Source organism: Falco peregrinus, chromosome 7 (genome assembly GCF_023634155.1).
Source record: "Falco peregrinus isolate bFalPer1 chromosome 7, bFalPer1.pri, whole genome shotgun sequence".
In the NCBI taxonomy this organism is placed as follows: domain Eukaryota; kingdom Metazoa; phylum Chordata; class Aves; order Falconiformes; family Falconidae; genus Falco; species Falco peregrinus.
The window spans coordinates 12,165,719-12,190,034 of NC_073727.1; the positions used below are offsets into that span (position 1 = coordinate 12,165,719).

At 47.1% G+C, this 24,316-nt stretch overlaps 1 protein-coding gene across 2 annotated transcripts; it reads right to left on the bottom strand.

The window, feature by feature from the left end:
• Positions 1-13,411, bottom strand: AGT (angiotensinogen). Of its 2 annotated transcripts, none has more exons than XM_005239113.4 (5): positions 13,322-13,411; positions 6,940-7,753; positions 2,923-3,187; positions 2,333-2,477; positions 1-1,702 (listed from the first exon to the last, which is right to left on the bottom strand). In XM_005239113.4, the coding sequence occupies exons 2-5, from the start codon at positions 7,727-7,729 to the stop codon at positions 1,511-1,513; spliced, it is 1,392 nt and encodes a 463-aa protein (XP_005239170.1). In that variant the 5' UTR covers positions 7,730-7,753; positions 13,322-13,411; the 3' UTR covers positions 1-1,510. The 2 variants fall into 2 exon arrangements, with proteins under 2 accessions (XP_005239170.1, XP_027644895.1); XM_027789094.2 differs by having other exon boundaries at positions 6,940-7,756.
• Between the last annotated feature and the right edge of the window lie 10,905 nt (positions 13,412-24,316).

Genomic DNA, 24,316 nt, shown 5'->3' on the forward strand with positions numbered 1-24,316 from the left:
TGTGGCAAAGCAACTTGGAAGTGGGTTTATTTGCATTTTTCCATCTCTGCATATTTATAGTTAATTGCTTCTATGTATGAATACAGTATTTAGATGTTAGCTGGAATACATACAGTGTAATCGGATAAATACATGGATGCTATATCATGGCACTTGAAATCCTAGCGTTATCTAGTTGTGTTACTAGTCTTTTCCAACACCCCAGAAGGATCTGTCACGTTATCTACATCACCGATAGCAAGCCACTGGCATTAGTGGGTTTGGATTAGACATTTGGGCCACTCTGGATGACAATGAGCTACCGTGCTTTGTAGGATACATCTGGCATCATATACCAAAGAGGTCTGCAGATATTTTCTAAATGCCATCAGTGTTAAAGGCAAATCTGGAGGTTAGAAGTGGAAATCCTTGTTCCATTGAGAGGCTTTCCTTAGTACCAAGATTTCATTTCCAATTCCTCGCTTCCTAATTCAAGAGCCATCTAATAATCTCTCGTTCCAGTTCAATGTTTCAAACCTTTATGACTCTGTGAACAGTTGGATTGGACCACTGAAACCTTTTTATTCATGCGTACCAGCACATCCACCATTTATACTAGTACAGATTATTGCCATTAATACTAGTTTTTAAGAACATATGGTTTTGATATGTTAAAGTTTATATATCTGGGCTCTAACCGGTAATGTTCTTTTTCGATGTAAGGCTGTAATAGATGCCTCTCAGGTTAGAAAGTAACCCAAGGAACGGGTTTGTATTGAAATAGTTGGGCTTTTTTTTCCTAAAAAGTCAGAGATAATTCTGTCAAGCTATGAGAATTATCCATCACTGTTCATTAATGCTACCAAACTCTATTTTTAGCTTTTCCATAGAGTTAAGAAATGAATGTATCCATCTGGACTGCGGAAAGAAGAAACTTCCTCTAAATGTGTTTTTGCTTCCAAGGCAGAAAATCTTGTCTCAGTGGGACAAGTGAAGCTTGCCTGCGCTGTTGGCAGCGTTTTAAAGGAAAATGTTGCTGATGAAGACAGAAATCTCTGTGGATAGCTGAAACTTTCACTGTAGCATAAAAGGGAGTCTCTGTTGCAAGACTCTCCAAACTAAAAATTATAAAGTGACCTCTTAAAGAAGGAAGAGGCCCTTTGCTACACCTTTCTCTAGTAAATGCTGCTTGGGCTTATAAAACTATTTTTTTTAAGTCAGTGCCCTGCTGGCTACTACTTTGTCCCCACTGGATCAAAAAAGGGAGCTGGGGACAGAAAGGAGACAAAGTGGTGGGAATAAGGAAGAGAAGCTGGAGGAACAGTTTGAGTCGCCTCGTATGAAATAGATGAACAAGGATGAAACGTTGCAATGTTTTAAAAGCTTTCAGAAAGCTGTATTTCAGACACTACCTGCTTCATGTCCAGGCTAAACAGAGCACTCAACAAGATAGTAAAATTAGCTGATGAAGAAGAAGAAGGTGATGGGAAATGCATGTCGTTCCCCTCCCTCCCTATTCCCTGTGCTTGCACTAAGCCCTGTTCAGAGGGTTTGTCACTCTGCCAAGGAAAAGCATTGCCCTTGATTTCTCTTCAAAAACAGCTAAAAGGAAGGGCTTGTTCAGTGTTACATCCAGGACCGCCACATCTTCCTTCTGTGCTGTGGGGTCTTCTGGCTGATCTGTTCCATCACCGGTCAGTTTGAAAAAGGCTTTATTTATTACCTGTAAAGCAAAACATATAAGTAACTCTGATGGTTCCAGAGCATGATAGCAAAGAGACAAATGAGAGTTTGAGTAAACGATAAAGCACATGAAGTAATCAATAACTTAGATCAGCTGTAAGCAGCACGGGGTAGACTCCATGGATGTTTAAAAAGATGGAGTACTTGTTCCATAACAGGAAAAAGCTCTACAGCTGCTTGTACACTTGGGCTGTAGGAAATCCTGGTACCCTTGCAGCCTCTGACAGAACTTCCTAGTCCCTCGGTGATGGAGGGTTATCCTCAGCAGCCCAGTACCTGCAGCCTCTACTATACACTCCTGCTGTGGTGCCTGGAGGTGGTAACAAATGCAGCCTGATTTGTATGTGCAGCACACTCGGATCTCAAACCTCATCTCTGTGCACATGTTGTATTGGCTGCAGCGATGAAATTTGAAGAGTTTAAGGCAAACCTGTTGCTGCTGAAGGGTTAATCGAAGGAATATTTGCATCGTTCAGTCACCTTGGAAGTTCCCTACTGAGCATGTGTCCCACATGGCTCTGATGGGTTTGTTCTGGGTGAATTTGTACAGTTAAAGAGGCTGAAATTGAGCAGGAGGCATATTTTTAAATGCCAGTGATGTGTACTGTACCTTTCCAACTGTTAGATTGGCATCGCTTATTTTACTGAGATCTGCCCCCTTTCCCAGCAGTGTAGGCAGTTCCATATCTGCAAGAAGCTCCTGTAGATCAGAGCTGCCTTCTGTTGTTAACTCCGGCAGTGTTAATTTAATTTCTCTGCAGAAAAGAGAGAGAGAGAGAGGCAAGTGCATGCTCCCCGCTATGAAAGCATGGTATCTGGGCACTCCTGGGAAACGGGCATGTGAAAACAGCCACAAGAAGTGCTCAGTATGTGGGGCCAGACAGCTACCAAGGGCTGATGGGTGTCACGTTGTTGTTTCCAAGTGGGAAGTTGCCTTAAATCTGCCCTGGGCACACTTAAACCCCAGCTCATCCCAATTCATGGGTCCTGTGTTGTCAACTATGGAAAAGCACTTGCTCGTTTCCTTGAAACACCCCAGATAAAAAGCCAATCCCACTGAAGTCGAGCTCCCTCGCAGTGAGACCCCTAGGTTTGCAGGTGTTCCCCTTGGTGCTGGGTGTTAAACCCTCCCTGGCAGGATCCGACCCCGGTCAGTGAGCAGTCAGGCCTGTGTGGGGTACCTGTCTTGTTCATCCCTACCTTGGGGCCAGCTGCTGAAGCCAAGCTGAGGACTGCAACAGCTGCTCAGACTCCAGGTGTTCCAGCTCGCTGCCATTGATGGGCTGCAGCAGCACCAGCAGCGCAGTCTTGCTGATGGGGACTTCCACCACAGAAAAAGTCCCACTAGCATCAGTGTTGTACTTGAATGTCCCCGTCACTGACAACATAGGAACCAAGACCTTCGTGTTTGAATCCACCCAGAACTCCTGAGGCTCTTTGAGCTGGCAGGCTTGCTTAACGTTCACTGAAAAACAGGTTGAGAAAGAAGAAATTTATTCTTCACTTTCTTCACTCCTCCCCCCTGCCCCTTAGCCAGTATATACGTTCATTTAAAACCAACACACTGTGCATTAGACAAGGGTTGCAAGTATAAAATCATGTTTTGCTACTACAAGCATATGTATTTTGCCTTTACTACGCTTTCTGGTAGCGTCAGGCAGAGGCTGGTGCAGGCTGGCTGCACAGGGACGGCGACCATCAGGACTGCAGCCAAAGCCACAAGATTTCTACTGGCTTTGTGGCCTTTTCTGGGCACAGTAGTTCTGCTTGCTTGGTTGCCTGTTTCCTTGTTGGCCGATGGATTTCCTCTCCATCCCTTGAGTGGTGGTGGTGGTTTGGGAGCGCACCCATCAGAGCCAGCCCTTGGCTGCAGGAGCACCCGCAGGCAGCCAGGCGGATTCGGGATCGGGAAGGCAGCACAAGCTCTGGCTGAGGTCTCACCCTTGGCCATTGCATGAACCAAAGCAATGGGGAAGGTAGTAAGCGTAGCACCAAGTGTTGATTGAGCCAAGGAGGTTAAAAAGGACGTACCTGAATGCTTGCTAAACCTTAATATAGATTTCTTACCCAGTTCACAAGTATGGAAAGCCTTGCTCTCACCTCCCGCTGCTTCTGTGCAGCTTTGCATTTCAACAGGTTATCTGCTCACTGCCATAGATCAGTGCTGCTGCCCAGTTAGGCAGATAATCCTGTTGGCATTAAAGAAACTACTGCCATCAGCAAGAAGGGCAAAGATCAGAAATCTCAAAATTGCTGTTTGGGGGAATTAGGAAAACAGATGTACACGTTGGGGTAAAGAAAGGAGCTCCTTACATTTAAATAATTAATATGGTATAAAATAGGAGCTGGTCTGGCTGTACTGTTGATTAGTCTATTCTCCAATTAATCCAGATACATGCTGGACCCTAATATATTTAATATGTAGTAAGCGGCTTTGCATAGGAACACTTGCCTCTTAAATAAGTTGGATGAGTTTGTGTAAGAAGAGCATTTAGGCACTTTCACCTACTATAACTTCACCGAAAAAGAAGCGGCAGGTAGGAGATGTGAAAGGTGTAAGCAAAACAAAGAATAGGGAAGTAGAGTTGTTCACCTTTTTTTCTTATGAGATGCAAGCAGAAAGGAGCCACTTTCACGGGGTCTGTATAACCTGCAGAATTTATTCTCACAGGATAGCAAAAGTCAAGACTGCAACAGAGTTAAATAAAAAGGGAGAAAGAAGAATTGAGCATTCAGATAGCTAAATGTATGAAGGTGGGAGAGTAATTGGTTTAAAATAGTCTTGGGAAAGATACTGCAAAATTTCAAAGCTCTGCTACTGACTTTGGGGCTGTGTCCATTAATATTGTGCCAGTTGTGAACTGACAAACCAGCACCACTGTGTGAAACGACTCCCTGTGGCCTTCTGCTAGGTGAGGGTCTGGACGTCTGTGTCCTCAAATGTGTAACTAGCTGCTCCCCTGAAAGTGCTCCAAAAGATGTTCGTAGTCTTAATACGAGTATTTGTTTCTCACAGCATTTTTTCAGGACATGGGAGAGATGCATTTACTACAGAAACCCTGCTTTTTGCCTCACACACCCAGAACGTAATATAAGGAAAACTGAAGATGAACATCCTTGCTATAGGAAGTGATAGCTGACACATTGGAAGAAATGGTTTCTTACAGTGAGATCTTTTATCGGAACACTAAAGCTGTGGGATTGGGCAGCCTTCTGGCAGCCACATCAGAGCAGGGAAGAAACCTGTGTCTACAATACAGGCAAGATAGCTAAAATGAAAAAGGCTGTCAGTCATGAGTGAAGATTTAGCCCGCAAGAGTAAGAGTATGCTGCAGTACTGGCTTGGGAGTGCAGGAAAGAAATGTTGGACCTCTCTGCTTCAGGTGATGATCTCCATGTTCTGTGATACAGGCTTTACGCCAGCCTGGCAAGCTTAATGAGAGGATGACTTCCTGTGGAAAGCTATGACTTTTTACTTTTTTAAAAAATATGGCAAAAAGCATCCTGCCACATTTCAAGTTAACACTAAGTTGTTGGGGGTTGTCTGTTCAGAAGAGCGTTTAAAAGAGAGAAGGTAAGGGCGCTTAAGATTGTGCAATCCCATGATGCTATTTTCATTCCATAGTTTGTAATTATTTTGCAACTTCAAAAAAACCAAAAGAAGTCTCATGTCAGCAAAATTTGCACCTGATGTTATGTATTGGGTTCTAAATGGCAGCCTCTGCTCAGCAGCGAGTCTATAAATGTAAAAACAACTGTGTGCAAGCAAACAACAGTTGAGACCACTGGAAGATTTAGCTGTTGTTTGGTCTGGATTTCTGTCATGTAATCAATCCTATGGCTGTTGATAGGATCTCAGGAGCATATATAATGTGTTTCAGATCAAAAAAATATACTTTTTCCTTTCTGCAGCTATAGGGACAGACATGGAACATGACAGCATTAGCTGTCGTGGTTGCTCTCCACAACCAAATGGCAAAGCAACTGCTGAAGTCATCTCCTGTGTTTATTAGAAGAGACTTGCTTATCCAACTCGTTTGTTCTTGAGCCAATTTTCTCCATCCCACACGTGGAGACTACATCTCAAGTTCACCCTTCTGAGAGAGAGAAGGTAGTAGAGCTGACCCAGTGACTCAGACCCTCAAACGTGTTCCTAAGCTAATACAATTATATGTTTCCAATACAGAAGAAGAGGAAAAAACTGTTCTGCTAAAGGAAAACTCTTGTGACCATGCTGAAGTCTGTAACACGAGAATTATTTTTGCAGTATCATCTCTAGACCTTACACTGAAGAGAAGGCTGATGCTCTCAGCTGCCTGAAGAGCTGAGATCCATTATGACAGCACCCATGAAAGGCAAAGACAACCTGACATCCAGTTTTCAGGTGGGAAGGTGAAGGCACAAAAGCATTCCATGGGCACCAGAGCTCTGCCTTTAGCAGCAGAGGCCTGCTTAGAAACTTATGGCTCACTGCAAATTTTCTGAAATACTTGCCTGGTAGGCAAGCAACCCAAAAGTGTGCGGTCTCTGATACTGCATTCAGTCACGGGGATGTTGAAAAGCAGCTACGCTTGGAAGAGGAGGCTTAGCTACGGTGCAGGGGGAGTTCTGGGACAGCAGCATGGAACAACCCTAGGTAATTAAGACATCGCTTTAATTCTTCTAATTTTGTATATGCTCCCCACTTCCATAACTGGTAGCTTGTTTGATTCCTTCCTAGCCCAGAAGTTGCCTCCAGACTTCTGTGTTTAATAGCCACTGGAGGAGTCATGGCCATTACGTGTTTCAGCCTTTCTTGAATCTGTACCTCCAGCCTGTTACACCCAGCTCCCTGTGTTTCCACAGGTTCTGGGGACAGGTATTTCTTTGGCTTGCTTTAAAGCTACTCTCTGATCGTTTCTGCTGGAGGCCCCTCATGACTTGGTTCCTTTGCAGTCAGAAATGCTGCGCATACCTCTCTTATTCATCTTCCCACACCTTTCCTAATTCTTCACTTCCTAGACAAGGGAAATTTCTAGGAGGCCATCTCCCTCCACCTCCTCCCCGTTGCCCTTGCTGGCTCATGGCAGAGTGTAGGCAGGACCCCCAGCACAGCGGTGGGGAGCAGGGCACTGCACAGGGAGCAGTGGTCCAGCCTTTCATCATCTTTCCCAGGAGCAGAGGCACTGCCTGTCCGCCACCCAGCCTGCCCCTGAAACAAGCAGTGCTGCCTCATACCTGCCAAGTGGACGTCCACCACAAACAGCAGATCAGCAGATGGGTCGATGTCTGTCAGTAAGCACTTGCTTTGGCCCTTGCTTTTGGCCTCCACAAAGGCATTTATTTGCTTTGCTGCCTCGCTTGGTTTTGTAAAGTCAACAGCTCGGGCGTAGAGAGCATCAGCAGAAGGGAGCAAGTCCTGCACGAACAGCTGGGATAGAGGCACGCTGGGGGCGGAGAACAGGCAGAGCATCTTGGAAAATTGCAACTCCTCATCCCTGCTCTTGACAAGGCTTTCAATCATCCTCAGGCTGGAAAGGACTTTGTGTCCATCCACCTTGAAGGTGCAGTCAGGATCTCCGGAGCGGGGAACAAATCCCAGCAAACGCTGCAAATCAGCCGCTGTCTGGTTTGAGGCGCCCAGGTAGAGAGACACCAAGGAGCCATAAAGACTGGTTGGGGACAGGAGCACGTTTTGGCCCTGCCGCCGTTCCTGCAGCACACTGTAAAACCGTGCACCCAGGACATAGATTAAGTCCTTCAGGTACCTCATCTTCTGCCTCCTCCGGCCACTCGGGCTCAGGACTTCCAGCTTGTCCTGGTTCAGGTCGTCTTCATAGGCAGGTGTGGTTTGGGACTTGATGGAGACAGGGACAAAAGTTTTCTTTCCCTCCTGTACCAAGTTTTCCAGCTCCTCACAAGTACTCTTGTTGAAAGAAAACAAATTGAAAGGGTGGACGTAGACACGGTCACAAGTCAGTGTGGTGAGGCACGCCAACAAACAGAGAAGTTCTGCTATCAGGTTCATGTTGGGAAACTGCTTCCACGGCGTCTGCTGAAAGAAAAAGTGAGGAGGAAAGAAGACTGATTAGCCTGTTGTAAATACAATTCCTCTTACTCACAGGGTGAGGTGCTAGTGCTGCATTGGAATTAAAAAGGCAGGAATTTCAGTATTTAGTGCTAGCTGGTCTGAGTGTGCCCCCTGAAAAGTCCAGCATGAGATGGCCACTGGTTTCAATGGTGGCAGGTGGGGAAATGCTAAGCACAGATGTGACTCCGTTACCCACTGCAGCACCCTAATGATTTAGCATGGGAAGCAGTGCGGTTGTGCGCGCCAACCAGCTGGGCTTGCCAGCTAGAGCGTGCTAGTTCTGGCAGGGCATTGTAATAGTGCGACGATATTGCTTGTGGGACCTGGTCAGTTGTCTCTGCAAACTGCTGCATGAATCTGGCTGGTACACAGACAGGCTAAGCGAAGTGGGGTCGGGAACCAGGTCTCTTAAGGTCCCACCACTGAATGATTTCACTTTATATGTCCAGTCAGCATAATACTTGGCACTAGCAGAGCATTTTGTGTTTTCATAGCCCAGTGCAAACATTCATTCCAGCTTCTAGGCAAACACGCTGACGGCTTCCTTATACAAATGTGCTGACACTGAAACCGCTTTCATAGAACCTTCTTTATCTGAATACAGAGTTAGAGGGGGTAAGCTGAGTTTTACTCCAAAGTACAGGTAGTCTTCTCCTGTGGTAAAAGACTACCTGCTGCTCTTGTTTTTCCTGATAAGAAGTAGAGAGTTTGACTGGATATGGATGTCACTGATGTTTTGGCACAAAGGTTCTGCTGCATATTGGGAATGAGAAAGCCATTGGCACACATACACACGCATGCATACATACACACGTATGTGCAAATACACTGAAAATGTTTGCATTTTTGTAATTCTCACTTCTACTGTATCTGATTTTTTGTTAACTAATAGCTCTGCTGTACCTTCCCTGGATTTCTAGTATATAGCCTTGAATTTGTGTATTTGAGATCCAAATGCATTGGAAATTATGCAGCTATAACACTTACCATTGGCCAAAATGCTGTTATTTAGAGCTGTATTTTCATTCTACTAGTCATTTCTTATTTATTTTAGCTCTGTTCACTCTCTTTTCCCCTTTCCAAGCTCTGCAGACTCATTGGATGGGCAAACTGCTAACAGCCTCAGCAGTGACCAAACTCCACTCCCTGCCTTCTTTCTCTAAGATTTTTTGAGTCACACCAGCCTCTCAGGTACTGCAATTCCAGTAGCCTGAGCCTTTTGAGAGGACACAGTGCAATATCTGTCTCACCAACATTTTAATTTACACAGGGTAAAAGTGTTTGGGTTTAAATCCAGCCATTCAAGACCTGGCTCCTTTCCATCCTGATTTATTGTGTGTAATCATATTCATTTCATTGAGGGACCCCCAAGTGTTTCATGCCTAATAATACTCCTGTTTGCAGTATCGCCACTCTCTTGCAAATGCAAAAAACTGAGATGTGCAGATGCTTGGTAATTAGACATACCTTGTTAAGTAGATGTGCTTGCTAACATACACATCTAAATTCCCAGGCTGTAGGCTCCTGTCTAACAGCTTGGTTTGCAAATGGCATTTCTGCTGTTGGTGATGGTCCCTTGGAATTTCTGAACATCTTCCTAGTGAGTCAGGCCTGAAAATATTTGCTCCCCAGAAGCACGCAAGGGAGGGCCTGCTGCATATCTCCAGCGCTGTGCCTTCATCCAAGGATTGCTATTGCCTGTTAACTCCCATCCCATCCTCTAAATTATCGTGCAGGCAGCGCAGCCAGCGCTGCTGTCCTCTCTGCTCCCTGCCCTGTCTTTGCCTCCCCAGCCCCGCCGGCAGCAGGTGACGCGCATCACAGAGCTTCTTCGTTGCTTATGACCAGTTGAGAAATTATCTTGGGACCTGCCTTCCCAACTTCATCTTCACTGCTAGCCCAGCCACTGTGCATTTCCAGACTACTCACTGCATTATCCTGACTGAGACAGCTCAGGAAAACAGACCAAAAAGCCACAAATTAGAGGCACTGCTCTTCCCACCCTGTTGTCTCCATCATGCAACTCCTTGGAAGCATTTCTTAATCTTTCCCGTAGGAGCATGGAGGATGTCTCTGTGCCGCCCAGTCAGGCTGTGCCATTAGGTATCACTGGTGCCTGGTGGTTACTTCTCAAGGCTGCCAGAGCCACCATGTCAGCTCATTTCTCCTGAGCAGAAGCGAGAGGAGCAGCTCTCACCCCAGCACTTGCACTAAGCCCCACCTGCAGAAAGCCCTAAAGAAGTCAGCCCTGAGCCTTTCAGAAAAGCACGGAATCCCGAGTTGAAAAACTGGCATTCCAAGTGAATCTAGGTGTGCTTACTTGCCTCCGTCCTGGCGCGTGCCCTCTTCCCCCTGGAGCGGGCGGCGTGATTGCGGGTGGATTTATGCCCTTTCCACAGGATGGCCCTTTCGACACGTCTGCAGTGGCGTTACACAAAGCTACTTTACATCACAGGCTGGGGGGGCCAAAAGAAGTTAGCTTAGGCCAGACAGGACCCGATGAAACCAGAGCATGGCTCAACACCGGCCACACAGAAAGTTTCAGGGATAGATACACAACCTTTAACCAGACCCAGCACGTCTGTGTAGCCTGCAGTTACACATTTACTAAGACAGACACAGGCGTTTTTCTGTGCAGAAGAACAAATTACAGGAGCTGAAAATAACTCAGCTTGTTTTGTGCCAGACTGAAAGGAATGCAGATTTCTTTGTACCTGTATTTGTTGTACAGTCGGACCAGATTTTTTTCTTCTCAGACAAATTGCCTTTAATCTCTACCTTGCAGCCTGGGTACCCATCAGTGAGTGGGACATGTATGCTACTGCAGAATAAAAGGATTAAGCTCTCAATTTTTACCCTTTCTTTCCCTCTTGATCTACCCAGAAGATCAAAAGTTTGTTCTTTTTCCTTTTCAAAGTGAAATGTGTTGAAAAGAAGAGGATGCAAGCCAAACGGATGAGGTTGCCAGAGCTGGATCACAGAGACTTCATGCCTCCCAGTCTCAGCTTCCCAAGTCCTATTTGGCAAAAGGGATGGGATTTGGAGATATTTCTGCTGCTTTTGAAATGGTCCTCCAGTTTTGGTGTGCCCCTTCTTCCTCTTTAATCAAGTAAACACTGAATCAAACCAGGGATGATGCAGCTGGGTTAGACTGGGTCTTGCACGGTGCCCCTGTTACAGTTCGTAATTAAAATCCCATGGCTATAATGGGATTAGGGCTGTTTTAACATCCATGCCCTGATTTTGGAGGGCCAGTCAGGCATGGTTTGTACTGCTGTGCCCAGTTAGATGTTGGGTTCAAGGAGAGAGCCGAGAGAGAGGGATGTTTTCAGTGCACCAGGGCAGTCGGAGCTGTTGGAGCTGGAGGAGGAGACAGGGGCAGCCGAGTCCTGCCAGCCCAAGCGCTGTGTGCCAGGCATGTAACACCAAAGGGATTGGGAATTTCTGTCTCTGCAGCCCTGCTTTTCATTTAAACAGTCTGATGACCTTAAGTCTAATGAAGTCTGAAAGTAGTTCTGAGCCCAGGCCCATATGACATGCTATCATGCACACAAGGCTTAAACAAATAGTTTGAAATATTCACGGTGTTTTGTCCTTTTGCTGCATGGACATCTCAGCTGAGGAAGCACCTGGCAACAGAACAGTCCCTGAGCATTTGTACCATCTCCAGACAGCTACAAAATGCATGCAGCCCAGCCACAGATACAGGCAATGGGAGAAGTTTCTCCATCAAAAATGCATTTTGTTTGGCTAAATGCTACGAGAACGAGCTAGGTTTTGGGTTGCCATTCCCCTTGTTTCCCCTTTTCCCCAGAGAGTCCTTCCCACAGGCATGCTGGAGGAGAAAGCTGGTCCCTCAGAGGCCAGTGGAGGTGCGGGTGGGACGTGTGACAGCACAGCCCAAACCTGTGTCTCCTGCCCCACCACACACACAGACCCACATGAGGCACTAGGCACCAGCGGTGTGCAGGAGCGGCCAGATCATGCTGTGCCTGTGAGCTGTAGCTGCTCTGCTACATCCCCCTAGGCGAAGCTCGAACACAGGGAAAAAGCAAACCCAGCCTGATAATCTCAGTATCGGGGACAAAGAAACCTAGGCTCTTTCAGTGGCGGGCGCCTTGTGTTCTGCAACACTCTGAAAAGTATCCTTATTAACGAGAATTATTGACTTTGGCTAATAAGCTCTAAGTGATGCTAGTAACATATACTACAGCTGCCAGATTTATGTTTGCTGTGGACAAGAAACACTAGAAGGGGAAATCATATAATCTGAAGCTACTGTATTATTATTTTTTTCCTTGAATCATGTGCCTCTGTGCTGTAGCACCTGGAGGGCGGTGTTTGGGTATCTCCTGCTCCCAACTCCCCTGCAAGCCATGACTGAGTCACACTGCAGCTGGTGGTCTCCTTTTGCTATAGGTACCAGCCCCAAGTCAGGCATCCGTGGCTGCAGGGGATGCTGCCCCACAAAAGAGGAGGAGCAAGAGGCACCTGAATGATAACTCCAATCTGGCTCCGTCACATGAATAAAGATCAGTTGTTAGTTTAAAGTTCTCAGGGTTTTCACCCTAGTTGACCTTTGGGGCTCTTTTGGTGTCTGTGCACCGAGTTCTATTGTTTTCTGTCAACAAAAAATGCTGTCAATATCTTTGAGGAGTGCAGGAGACTCCCCCCACCCACCCCCAATCAATCAAGTCATAGAATTAAAATACCCAGCTTTCTTCAGAAAAAAACTTTCACCAGAAAATGTTCAATGACCCACTTTCACCAGTGCTCCTCCTCCTTCAGACTACTGGGAATGTGGCTGGCCTCAGTAATGAGGGAGATCCTTTGATTTCACCTTATGTTCATGTCCTACTACAAAGTCCCTGTACACAACAGCCCCCTAATTTGACCATCACTTATACTCACCCAATTAATATTCCCCTAATTAAGATGCATCACACACTAGCACACTTCTTAGATCTTTGTCTTTTATCTTCTCACGGTTGCTACTAAAGGAGGTTTCAGACTATGAAGAACATAGACTGCTACTCTTGGAACATACTTCACAGACTGTGGAGAACATAGACTGCTACTCTTGGAATGTATTTCATCCTAGTAAGATTTAATTACAGTTAGTCTTTCATTTCACTTCTGAGCCATTTTTAAGCAGGAGTCCACAAGCATTATTCCAATTACTATACGTGGACCCTGTTGTCCGGCTTTTTTTGTTGGCTTGCCATGTTTTAGGACAAGCGTGTGCTTAAAAATAGAGCTTCAGCTTCGGAAAGAAGAGAGTCTCTGTCCTGCCCTTCGGCTCCGGGGTTGGAGGATTTGGCTCCCTGAAGAGAGCTGTACCAGAAAACCTGCATGGGGCCAAACCTGGGCAAAAAAAAAGCTTTCCAGCAACTAGGAATGGAGAAAGGTGAAAGCAAGGCTGGGAAGCATACAGGCATCCCCTGTGCAAAGCAAGCCCAGGGCCCACGCACTTTTGCTAACAAATGCCTCCCTGCGACACTGGCAGTAAAGGTACAAAGAGCCACAGACCTCTCAAACCTGCTCTTCAGCGAAGAGGTCCGCGCTCTCCTCTTGCCCCACGCTTCCCTACCTTGCAGAGGCGCTTGGCTCCCCCTTTTATACCCGCCCTTGCATAAGCGGGGCCGGCCCTCCCTCCTCCCCTCTGCTGCCCTCATTTCTCTTCAAAACCTGCCTCTGTTTTTCCTGCTTGTTATTCATGGTGGCTGCTGAGAGGGAGCAAAGAGGGGTGGATCTCTTGGGCAGCCTTGCTCTTCTGGAGTGCTGATGGGGAAGCGCTCCTCTGCCCCACGGGAATGTCAGAATGCCTTGGTGACGGTGCTGCTGGCCCTTCTCCGTGTAAATACTGTCATATAGGCTTTAGGCATTTTAACCCTGGCACAGGAACACTGACCCTACAGCCAGCAGCGTGTAATTAGCTGTAGAATGGGAAAATGATATTGTCTGAGCTAGAATTGCGATTGACCAGCCAGGCAGCTATTCTTTCACTGAAGAACATCATGTCTCCACTCTGTCAAAGAGTGTTTTCATTGATCCAGATTGTTCTGGGAAAAGCTGTATAAAAGTCAGCACTTTGTGCAGAGACAATAGTAAATATTTTTTTCTCTTCTGTTCAGTTTGTTTTCCAGCTTTCCCAAATTTTGCCCTGAGATCTGAACTCAAAACAACCATATGTACTCCTGTGATGATGTTCTTGTCTCCCCATGAGGTTATGGTGGGAGTTGTGGAGGAGGGATAATAAATCACCCTGTTTACAACCTCAGACCACAGACTTTTCCATGGACTTTTCCTGGGTTGGGTTGGTATATCTGACCTATATAGATTATGAATTAACATATGGCTAACTCAGACGTAACAGCACGTGCATGGTCATACAGCATTCATTACTAAATCTGAGGGTTTCTTTTTTTAAGACTAAAAGTGCCTTGAGTGAGAAGTAGGCCACAAACAGATTGTTTATACAGCCTGTGGGTTGATGTTGGTAATTGTAGACATCTACATCCCATCAACATCCATAACGTTCCCTCCCTCTTCTGCTTGGGTAAGGGAAGGCAGTGCGGGGTCTGGACAAGGCATCAACGGAGAGGGCAAACAGACACTGGGAAAAGGACAGGAAGGAAAGGAAAATGAGGATGCTCATGCAGAAGGATCCAACAAAAGGAAAATAGGGAATATCACTTCATCAGTGGGTGCGGTGGTTGCCCCAGGTGTGGCAGCCAGTCATGACAGTGGAAGGACCACCATTTGTGAGACACCCAAGAAAAAAATTTGTAGAGCAGTCAAGTGCCTACAGACACCAAGATGCTTCAGTTTGGAAGAGTAACCACTGGTGCAGGGAGTATAAATGGCAAGTGATGAAGGTGAACAGCAAGTCCTGAATCATTGTTTAGTAACGATGCCACAATCAGCACGTTCCCAATAAAAGCATCAGGCAGCAAATGTAAATGAAAGGAAGGGCCCTTTCGCATACGTAAGGTGCAGGAGGCATTACCATAGGATGCTGTGGAGTCTTAGCTGGTACAAAAAGAGATTAAATGAAATCACAGAGGGTGTGGGCACCGGAGGATGCAGAACGTGATGGCCCAGGTGCGACTGCTAACTCAGGAAATCCCCAGACAGCTGGCTGGAATGGATTTCAGCTTGATCCATAGAACAGCTCTCGCGCTCCCCTCCAAGGGCTTGTCTTCAACTTGCGATGGAAATAGAGACGTCTGAGCTGAGGCCAGCTTATGCTGGCTCATTCTGCAGCACAGACTGGAAATACTCTTTCAGCAGAGCTCTGCCAGGGAAACTGCACACCCAGCCAACCTGACCCTAAGCCTTGGTGTTGCTGGGCTGTGCTCCTGCGCACAGCGCATTCAGGAACCTGCTGCTATCTCTCCAGAATCAACATAAGCCCTAGAAAATATGAACAATTTTCAAAAACCGTAGGTAGGCTCTTAACATTAGTTAGCTACTTTTCAAGTTTTGTTTCTCTTAATCACGGTACGTGTACTAACTGCACTGGGGTCTGAAATGTGTCTCTTGTCTCCTGCTGGACCTTTGGGCTCCATTCTCACTTCAGCTGCACACTTTTTCCAGAGTAAATAAGCAGGGGGAAAGGAGTACGGCTCTGATGATGGGTCAGGCAGGTTTCTATACATCAGCAAACCGATTTTCCCCCTGTTCTGTGAGAGCTGTGCCAAGCTGCCATGGACCTGATTTTATTTGTTTATTTTTGCTCTTCCTGGTGGAGAAAGGCTGTGTAAAGCAATTTTTTTAAACTGTTTTAATAAAACTTTGACAAGGAATAGGTTTGCATGTGATTTTTCCGATGTTTTCTCTGTACACCTGACCTCTGCCCTTGTTGGCTGGAACCATTTTTCTGTGAAGGCAGCTGGTGAGCGTGGGGGATGTACTCAGCTTGCCCAATTTTTTGTGTAAAGAGGATTGCAAAAATGCTTTTCAATAATAGCATTCAAAGTACAGATGATGAAAGAGAAGATTATCCTGCTTCTGCCACGCGTTCTCACAGCAAGGAGCAATGGAAAAATTGGTAACACGGCTGCTACAAACCCCAAGGACTAGGTGTTCTACCCCTGTGCTGGGGTGGAGGGACGCATCGTGCCAGCTTGGATGATGCCCAAATGTATGGTGGTGAGTGGGCAGCTGGAGAGCTGACTCAGGTAGCTGGGGCCACCCCGAAAGGACACGTGTGGCATGGCGCTGCCTCCTCACAGGAGGAGACGTGTCCTGGCTGTGCCAGCTGCCCTGGCAGCCACTGCCCTGGCCATGCTGCAAACCCTCCATGGTGGAGGAGGGAGCATCACCATCTTTGCATCTCTTTCTGTCCCCTTGAGGGAGGTCTGTGCTCTGATCACCCCCTGTCTGTGGAGCTCTTTGAGTTATTTAATACCCAAATGAACTTACAGTAACACTAGCACACGTTGTTCCAGCTTATAATTGCATTCGGTTTGTTATGGCTTCTGTTTGTAGGCCCTGAGTGTAGAGTTTGCTTTGAACTTTTGTAACCCTATTTTTTGCCTCTCCCAGTGGAAGACACACTTTTTAATAGCATTTTCAGAATGATCTATGCACAGCCTGCCCATGCAGAATTTCCTACCCTGAGGATCTCAAAATACTTTGCAGTCTAACAGTTACATTGGCGATCTATAATTGATTTTGTGTCCTTCCCTGTGGCAGGTGCTGTGCCTGTGAGAAGCAAAGAGACAATCCTGGACTGAAGCAGTCAGGGCAGGGTGAGCCTCTGTCCCAAGAGGGAAAGCAGACACGAAGAGGTGACAGGATTCACCTTCAGTCACGCAGCGGGTTGGCAACATCTCAAGCGCAAGCAGCCAGGTTTCTTGACTCCCAGCCCAGTGTGTTACCTATTTGATCACGCTGTGCCTTCATCCCTTGGGTGAGAGCTGCAAGGCAGAGGAGCAGGGATGGCAGTGCCTGCACAGAGAGATGCTTTGTCAAAGAGCTGAGGCCAGCTTTGTCATCAGAATTGATACACTTTTTCTGATTACTCTCCTGACAGATGCCCTTGTGTCAGGGAGAGATTTTGCCTTGTCCTAACATTTCCCAGCTGGGTCAGCCACTGAAGCCTTCTAGCTGTTCCCCAAGGTAAGCAAGGGAAGCAGCCAGGTGACCACTGTCTAGGAGGTGTCACAATATTCAGCTCCAAAAGGTTCCACCACCAAACATCCCGCTCCTCTCAGTATTGCAATAATACTTTGCAATAGTTGCTGCATAAAGTTCAATGACGATTTACTTCCTGGGGATCTTCTGAGACCTTGGAAGGCTAATCCTTGCTGGCACTACTGAGACCTTGAAAATCTCATTGCACCTTTTGGTCCTGACCTGAACTGTCCCCAGGGCACCATGCATAATAGTTGTTGTCTCCCAGCCTGGAAATTCAAAGCATAGCCATAGAAAGACCTTTGGAAACTGGGATAATCCTATTCCCTGTGCAAACTCAGGTTCTCCTTCATCTCCCCAGCCTCCCTCAGGCCACCTCCACCCCTCCTCCTGCTCCTCTGCCTGCAGCTTCTTGCCCTGGGTGGGCAAGCAGCAGGGCTCCACTATTTTGGCTGCTACTCAGTGTTCTTCCGAGAACACTGTCTGTGGTGGTCTTCTGCCTCACTCGAGGAGTGGTTTTAATCACATACGGTTTATGCAGTTCATTAGTGAGAAACAGACTGGCTTCTGCCCCACTGTGGGCATTAGGGGACTCCTCCATTTTCTGGAGTTGTAGCCACTGAAAGGCAGCTCCCACACAGCCAGCCTCTTGGGCAGGGAGCAGCAATTTTCACTGCTCCAAATACAATCTATATATGGAAAAGAACAGATTCATTTGTGAGCTGAGAGAAGGGTATGGCTTTCAGTTTTGCTTTAATTTGAGGGGTGCACAACTGACGGTAGCAAAATTGTTGGCCACATTGGACTCCCTCCCATTTTCAGATCCTGGTAGAAAGGTGGCGAGGGAGAAAGCAGAGACAGATTGAGCCAGGCAGCACTATGTTAAGGCTGCCCAGGTTGCTAGAGCCTCACAGGATCTCTCTCTTCGAGACTGCTGTGCTGACCCATCACCTCCTTCAGGAGCAGCTCCCGCCATGGCACGCAGAAGCGGGAATTAACTTCCCACGCCGGCACCGACGTGCAGCTATTCACAGGCTGAAATTTTGCAAAAGAAGGTCAACGGGGTGAAGGCAGGCACTAATCCAGCCGGTTGCGGAGCTGCGGGGATGGTGGCAGATCCCTCTCTCCTTAGCCGAAGCTGCCTCCGTGCGGAGCGCCACCGCATCGCTGCTCCCGGCGCGGGGGGGGCTGGCTGCGCACCCGCACTCACCGCTGCGGTGCCAGTAACGTTGGGAAATGTGACTACCTTACTGCACGTTGTTAAACCCGTAATTCTGACAGCAAGAGGAGGGAAAAGTTAAATTTGTACCCAGTGGTGGTTTTTTACAAGAAATAATGGAGGAGCTTGTAATTGAAGTTTCTGGGGTTTCATAAGTGGCAAAAATCAGTCTTCTTGCAGATCAGAATTTCCTGCTCTTTTGTTTTTACTGGATGGTTTTTAAGCAAAAGCTTAAATGTTCACTGCAATTTTGGGTTCATTTCATTTTTACTTTGCTTTCTTTTTCCACCTTTTCAATGTTAACTGTAAAAACATGCAGTAATATTTTAGTTTACTGTTTAAGGGATAAAGCTGAGGGACGGTAAATTCAGCCCAGGATATTCCTAGTGAGAAAAGAATTCAGATTGCCTCCTGGTCAGGATGCTGAAGCAGACCCTGACAAATGCCTCTGAAAACTATAAGCTTCCCCAAAAAAGGATCAGTGGGTGCTCTTACAGCTATTCTCCCAGGAAAAGCTGAACTCCCATAGGGATTGCCTCTGGCTTAGGGGGTTGAAGGCATGCTGCAGCTTGGCTCCTCTCCCACGCTGCCACTCGGTGTTTCACAGTCTAAAGAATAAAAATAATCTTAAAAGCCGCCTTTTGTTTGTGAAACGGCCACTCCTCCAAAGTAATGTATTAATGCAGCAGCGCGTGCTTAGCTCTGACAAAAGCCTGGAACAACAACTCAGAAAGCCATGCCTGTTTGGCTGGCTAAATCACTTAGATGGCTGTCTAACAATGATATTTCAGCTGCCAGCACAGATAATGTTGTCATTACTTACCAAAGCACATATGAAGATGTGTTTCATACTTCTTTCTGGGTGTGCAAAAGCCGGGGGGTAGCCCATCAAGGATGCTGAGCAGAAAGAGGACAGGCAGAGCAGAGCTGCCTCCCAGCCCTGGGTGCTGTAAGCATCAGGGTAACCTGGGCAAGGTGGGCTACGGTGGGGAAGTTGCCCCACGGGGTCACCCTCAGTCAGGGCAACAGCTCAGCATCCACCTCCCCTCGGTTTTGCAGGATGTCTCCCCCAGGTCCGCATTTCATAACCAGGCATGGCAGTGGGCACTGATGGTGAATCTGTAGGTGGTGTGAGCACAGCTTAGTCCTAAAACCACAATTGGGATTGATGCTTCTTTAGGAGAAGGACCTTTTGCCATTATGCACGACAGTGAAATCAGCCAGGCTGTGCCCCCTGGCCTCTCACCACTATGCAAAATGATAATGAACATTCACTGTAATTTTAGGATCCTCCTTTGAATGAGATTTTGATATCTTGCAATTCCTCTAAGATATTTTTTTCTTTAATCAACTCAGGGCAGGATTTTCAAAGGGCAGTTCTTAAAACCCCTTCCCTTGATTTCTGGTGCCCTTTTTCTCATTGCTCTCCAGCATTTTTCACTAGGCTCTCCACAACATTTTGTAGGGCTGTCCAGTCCTCAGGCCTGGATTGCAGTCCCTTTACAATCCCTAAAGCCCTGCATGGCCTTTCCCCCATCCCTTCCCTCCACATCACTTCTGCCTCTGGAAATGAAGGAGAGAAGAATGCTCCAGCCCCTCTGTAGGGAGCCCTGGCAATGCCAGAGAAAGCATATGTATTACCTTATTGCTGGAAGCCTGAAAGCCAAAGGAAAAAATCTTAAAAAAAACAGCCCCAAGCTGGGCTCAATTTCTTCTGGCCTCAGCTGCTGCTAAAGCAATATAACATGTCCCCAGTTAGCAAAGATGCATGCAGGAGCATGTGCGACGCCTGCCAGGCTGCAAGCCGCCGGGCAAGAGTCCATGCACTGCATTGAGCCTAAGTAATGGAAAGTGTAAGAAACAGCCTGGTTTCATGTGACCCTGGCTGTGGCGTTTGGATTCAAATCAATGCAAGGTTCAGAGGGCGCCAAGCAGTATGAAATTAGACTAATCTCAGAGGCAGAACAAAGATGGTTTATATAACTCCATACAAATTCAGAGGAGAAAGGAAGGAAGGAGTGCTGCAGAGCTTCACAGACGGTACCTCAGTCCATATAACAACACCTACCTTTATATCTTTGCAAATATAAGGAGAGCTGTAAAGGGACCAAGACAAAACCAGTCATGTCTCTCAAACCCCTGGAGAAAGAACACAAAATGAAGTAACCTAGCCTAAACCAGCCCCTTAGAGAAGGTCAGATGACACTGAAGGGGCTTAGCCAGCAGGCAACAAACACTAGAGAACGTGGGATCAGTCAGGTCAAAGGCTATGGATAAACCCTCCAATGTTAAACTGATGACAGGGCATGAGGTTTAATGACAACAAGGTTATGAAAGACTTAATCAGGTGTCTGTCATTTGAATAACCAGCTTTAAATCCTGAATGACCAGGGTCCACCTGATGTTAATAGGGAAGGACTTACATAAGCGTGACTCAGAAAAGCACATGCTAGATGTGGAACAGCATGGGGTGGAAGTCAAAGCTGTAGTAAGGAGGCCAAGGAGAAGTGGAAATCATAGTTTCCTACATCAGGCCTTTTGGGTCCCCTATATGTCATCTTCTACTTCATCAACTATAACTACTGAGAGAAAGAATAAGTCTCTCTTAGATAAAAAGCAGGTTAAGCAGCTTAAACCACACACACACACACAAAAAAAACCAAACAAAAAAACAACAAAACAAACATACAAAAAAAACCCAAATTGGACTTTCTGCCTTCCTGCTGAAAACAAGAAGATCCAAGGAAGTCTGACCTGACAGCAGGCAGAAATGACTCCACTCCTGTTCCTATCACCCATGCTCTTGGCAGAGGATGTTCACCCTCCATCAGAGTCACTGCTTCAGTGCAGCACATACCCGGCCCCCTCTGCGGATGGCGTGGGATGAGCAGCGTGGCTAGGCAGGAGGGTGATGCCTGTGGGCAGCTGGAATTGGACTGGTGTTCACGCTCTCTCTGTGCTTTGGAGCCATGGCTGAAGGTAACAGATACAAATCCTGGTGTTTCAGACACAGGCATTTAATCATGGTGCCTGGAAGAAAACAGTGTTCAGCTTTAACATATGTTGCCAGCCTGTGTGTCACTTGTGCTGCTATGCTGTCACCTTGAAATCTTGCCTGGTGATGTGGCTCGTAGAGAGACGTCTGCAGACCGCAGGAGCCTGATGATGTCCAGACGTGGCCTCTTGGGAATTAATTGCATTCAGTCTGGCATCTCTCTCAGTCAGGGTGCCTTCACATGCTGGCAGGCACTTAATTTGCAGACCAAGGACAGACCTGGCCTATCACCCCTGCTGGGAGAGGGCCGGTGGGCTGGAAACCTCCTGTCCATGAGACAGTGTAATCATGAAGGAAGGACTTTATTACTCAGGGCTGTCTTGTATTGCTTTAATGTCACAATATGCCTGCTGTAACAGCGTGCCAAATGAAAATGTACACCACCTGGTGTCACAGCCTTTTATCGTCCATGTTCACCTACTGTTCCGGGGAGTGTTAAAATCTGTCCTGCTTTTACTCAGTTGACCAGCACGTCTAAGGAGAAAAGCTGTTCTAGGTCAGTGGTACAAATCCTGCTCACAACTCTCCTGAGCTAGTTGCACCATGGTCCTGGTGTCTGACTATAAGAGTATCTATCACAGGACCTGTGTTTCACTTTCCTCCCACCCATAACAGTCCCTGAGAATCTGCAGAGAGCAGAGAGCTGCAAGTGGCAGCAATAACAAGAGTCATCTTAGGGGAGAAATGCACTTCTCACTGCTTTCAAAAGGTAATTTCATGGTAAAAGAGCAAAACTTCTTGAAGTCCCTTTCCTTGTAAAACACTCGCATGGGGTAAGTACGTAAGAAGTCCTACATACATTTGTATATTTCTGCCCTTCCAGACCAGAAAGCTTCAGCGATGAGCCCGCGATTCTTAACGTGTGACTGGCAAAGTGTTATATTTTAATGAGAACTGAGACATTTTATTAGTGTTTTCTGCTCATTCCTTTTTTTCCACCTGCTCTCCCCAAGCACCATCTCTCCTGAGCACTTTCTGTGTCTTGACACTGCGGCTGAGCTCTCAGGGGTGTGAAGTTTCCCTGCAGCGTCATGACATGAAGCAGCAGGGCGAGGAGAGGGAAAGGCTGTCCCTGCCCTCTGGGAGAAAGATTGCAGCGTGAAAGCATCACACACCAGAGCGCTCACACAGGAGAGAAACCACATTAATTCTCCTGCAGCAGAATGAGCACCCATAGAGCTCAGCCCACACATTTTTGTATGCAACTGAACTCTGAAAAGCAGAAATTCCCCGAAGCGATATACGGTTACTCTCCTTGGGCTGTAACAGGTGTGGAGCCTGCATGTCTAGGATGCTGAACACCTCCTTCCCCAGTCAGCACGTTAGTCTGGCATACGAGGACATGCCTTGGCCCGCACAGAGGTGTTCTGGATAAAGTTCCTGGTTTTGCCACTGGCTGAATGTGGGATGTTTGATACATCACATCCCTGGGCTTGTGTTGGCACTGAAATGCCTTTCACCTGCCTTAGCCCCTTGGCTGGGATCTCTTTCACTTGACTATACACACTTAATAGCTGGGCACCTACCCTAAGGTAGGGCATGAGGGTCTGTCTACAGGCAAATGAAAGACACAGTCATCTCCAGCAGGATTTTATGGCGGAGTGTGGTGGACACAAGTAGAGATGGACTCAAAAACACTATATCAGCATGGCTGGATTCAGGCAAAAGGGCCAAAATGGCACTTTATTGTTCTTACATATTGCTTATATATCTTAGATAGTATATGTCAGACGCTGATAGGCTTTGTCTTCTTCTTGCTTGCTGTTTGCTGTTGCTGTATGTGGCCCTATGCTGCTGGTTTAAGTTCTGGGTTTTCACATCCTGTTTACACGCTTGACATTTTTGTGGCTGTATTAAAGGTACACGACTAAGTCTTCAAAGTCAACTAACTCACCTGCAGACCTGCTGCAGACCCCGACAGAGGAGTACACAGTAAATCACTTTCTGGAGGTGGATCTTCTGCACTGACTGTAGAAAAAGCTGAGGTGAATAGCTTGGAATCTATTCTGCAGACCTAATGTTTGGACAAACGAAAGCCATGTTTGGAGCACCAGGCCTGCCTCTTCTCGTGTGTTTGGACAGCATCCATACATTTGGACAATGGGAACTCGGTCTCGGCAGGGAGCCTGCAGGCATCAACAATGGATGCAATTATGGGGTATAAACATGGGAATATATGCTCTGGAAAAGAAAGCTTTCCTTACAGCACTGCTGTGAAAAATAGCAGGACAGAAAGGAACTAAATCTGTTTCACCTAATTGCTCTCCATAAATCACCTCCTGGCAGCAAGCTCGACTGGTTCACCAAAGGGCCAATTAAAGCCAAGGGGGGCCGAGTGCTGTTTGTACTCAAGGTCTGTGTTTTGTATTACAGGAGCTGTAATTTGTTACAAGAGGGTGGCATCTCTTCCCTTTCCAAGGAAAATATCCACGCCCACCTGGCTAGGACTTGCCACTATTCCTTCATAGCATCCACGGCACATTGACGGCATCCTCTCCAGTGTTTTACTGTCCAGTGTGAGGTACGATGCCGGAGGTAAAAGCCGGGTAGTGGAAGAAAAAGTACACATGTACTTACGTGTGTACTTACAGCCACAAGTAGACACATATTTATTTTTAAAATCGCATGTTACAATGCACACAGAACTCCTTCAATGCGTGGTCTATTAAAATCCCTCCCTGGGGTAACATTTTCTGACACTTGCCCTGGTTTTGCCCTGGTACTCGGCACACGTCCTGCTCTGAGCCCCACAACGAGCCACCCCCCAGCTCCTGCACACCCCCAGCCCTTGCCCTGCGGCCGGACCCCAGCCGGCAGAGCAGCGCTGGCCATGGCTACCTCTCGGCCCTGCTGTCCCTACTGCACATCATCCAGCGGGAACAACACCTGCCCGCCACGGTGGCCCTGCCGCCAGTAGTGCCAGGCTGCTGTCCCGCCTGTGAGAAACAGGCAAACTGGCCCAGCGGCTACAGCCCGCCACGTGGCTCTGGTTTTTCTCCCAGGGCTCACCGCGCAATTGAAGGGCTCTGGCTGGGTGTTGCATAGCTCAAAGTCATCCCTGGCCCAGTGGCCACCTCCCGCCCAGCCCGTGGCCGCTGGGGAGCGGTGC

Bases quoted from the DNA above. Each gene is read 5' to 3' on its own strand.
- AGT (XM_005239113.4), bottom strand. From the start codon at position 7,729: ATGAACCTGATAGCAGAACTTCTCTGTTTGTTGGCGTGCCTCACCACA. The intron at 3,188-6,939 runs GTATGAGGCAGC...CCTGTTTTTCAG, and splicing joins GGTGGACGTCCACTTGGCAG to TGAACGTTAAGCAAGCCTGC. The intron at 1,703-2,332 runs GTACAGTACACA...TTTGCTTTACAG, and splicing joins CCAATCTAACAGTTGGAAAG to GTAATAAATAAAGCCTTTTT.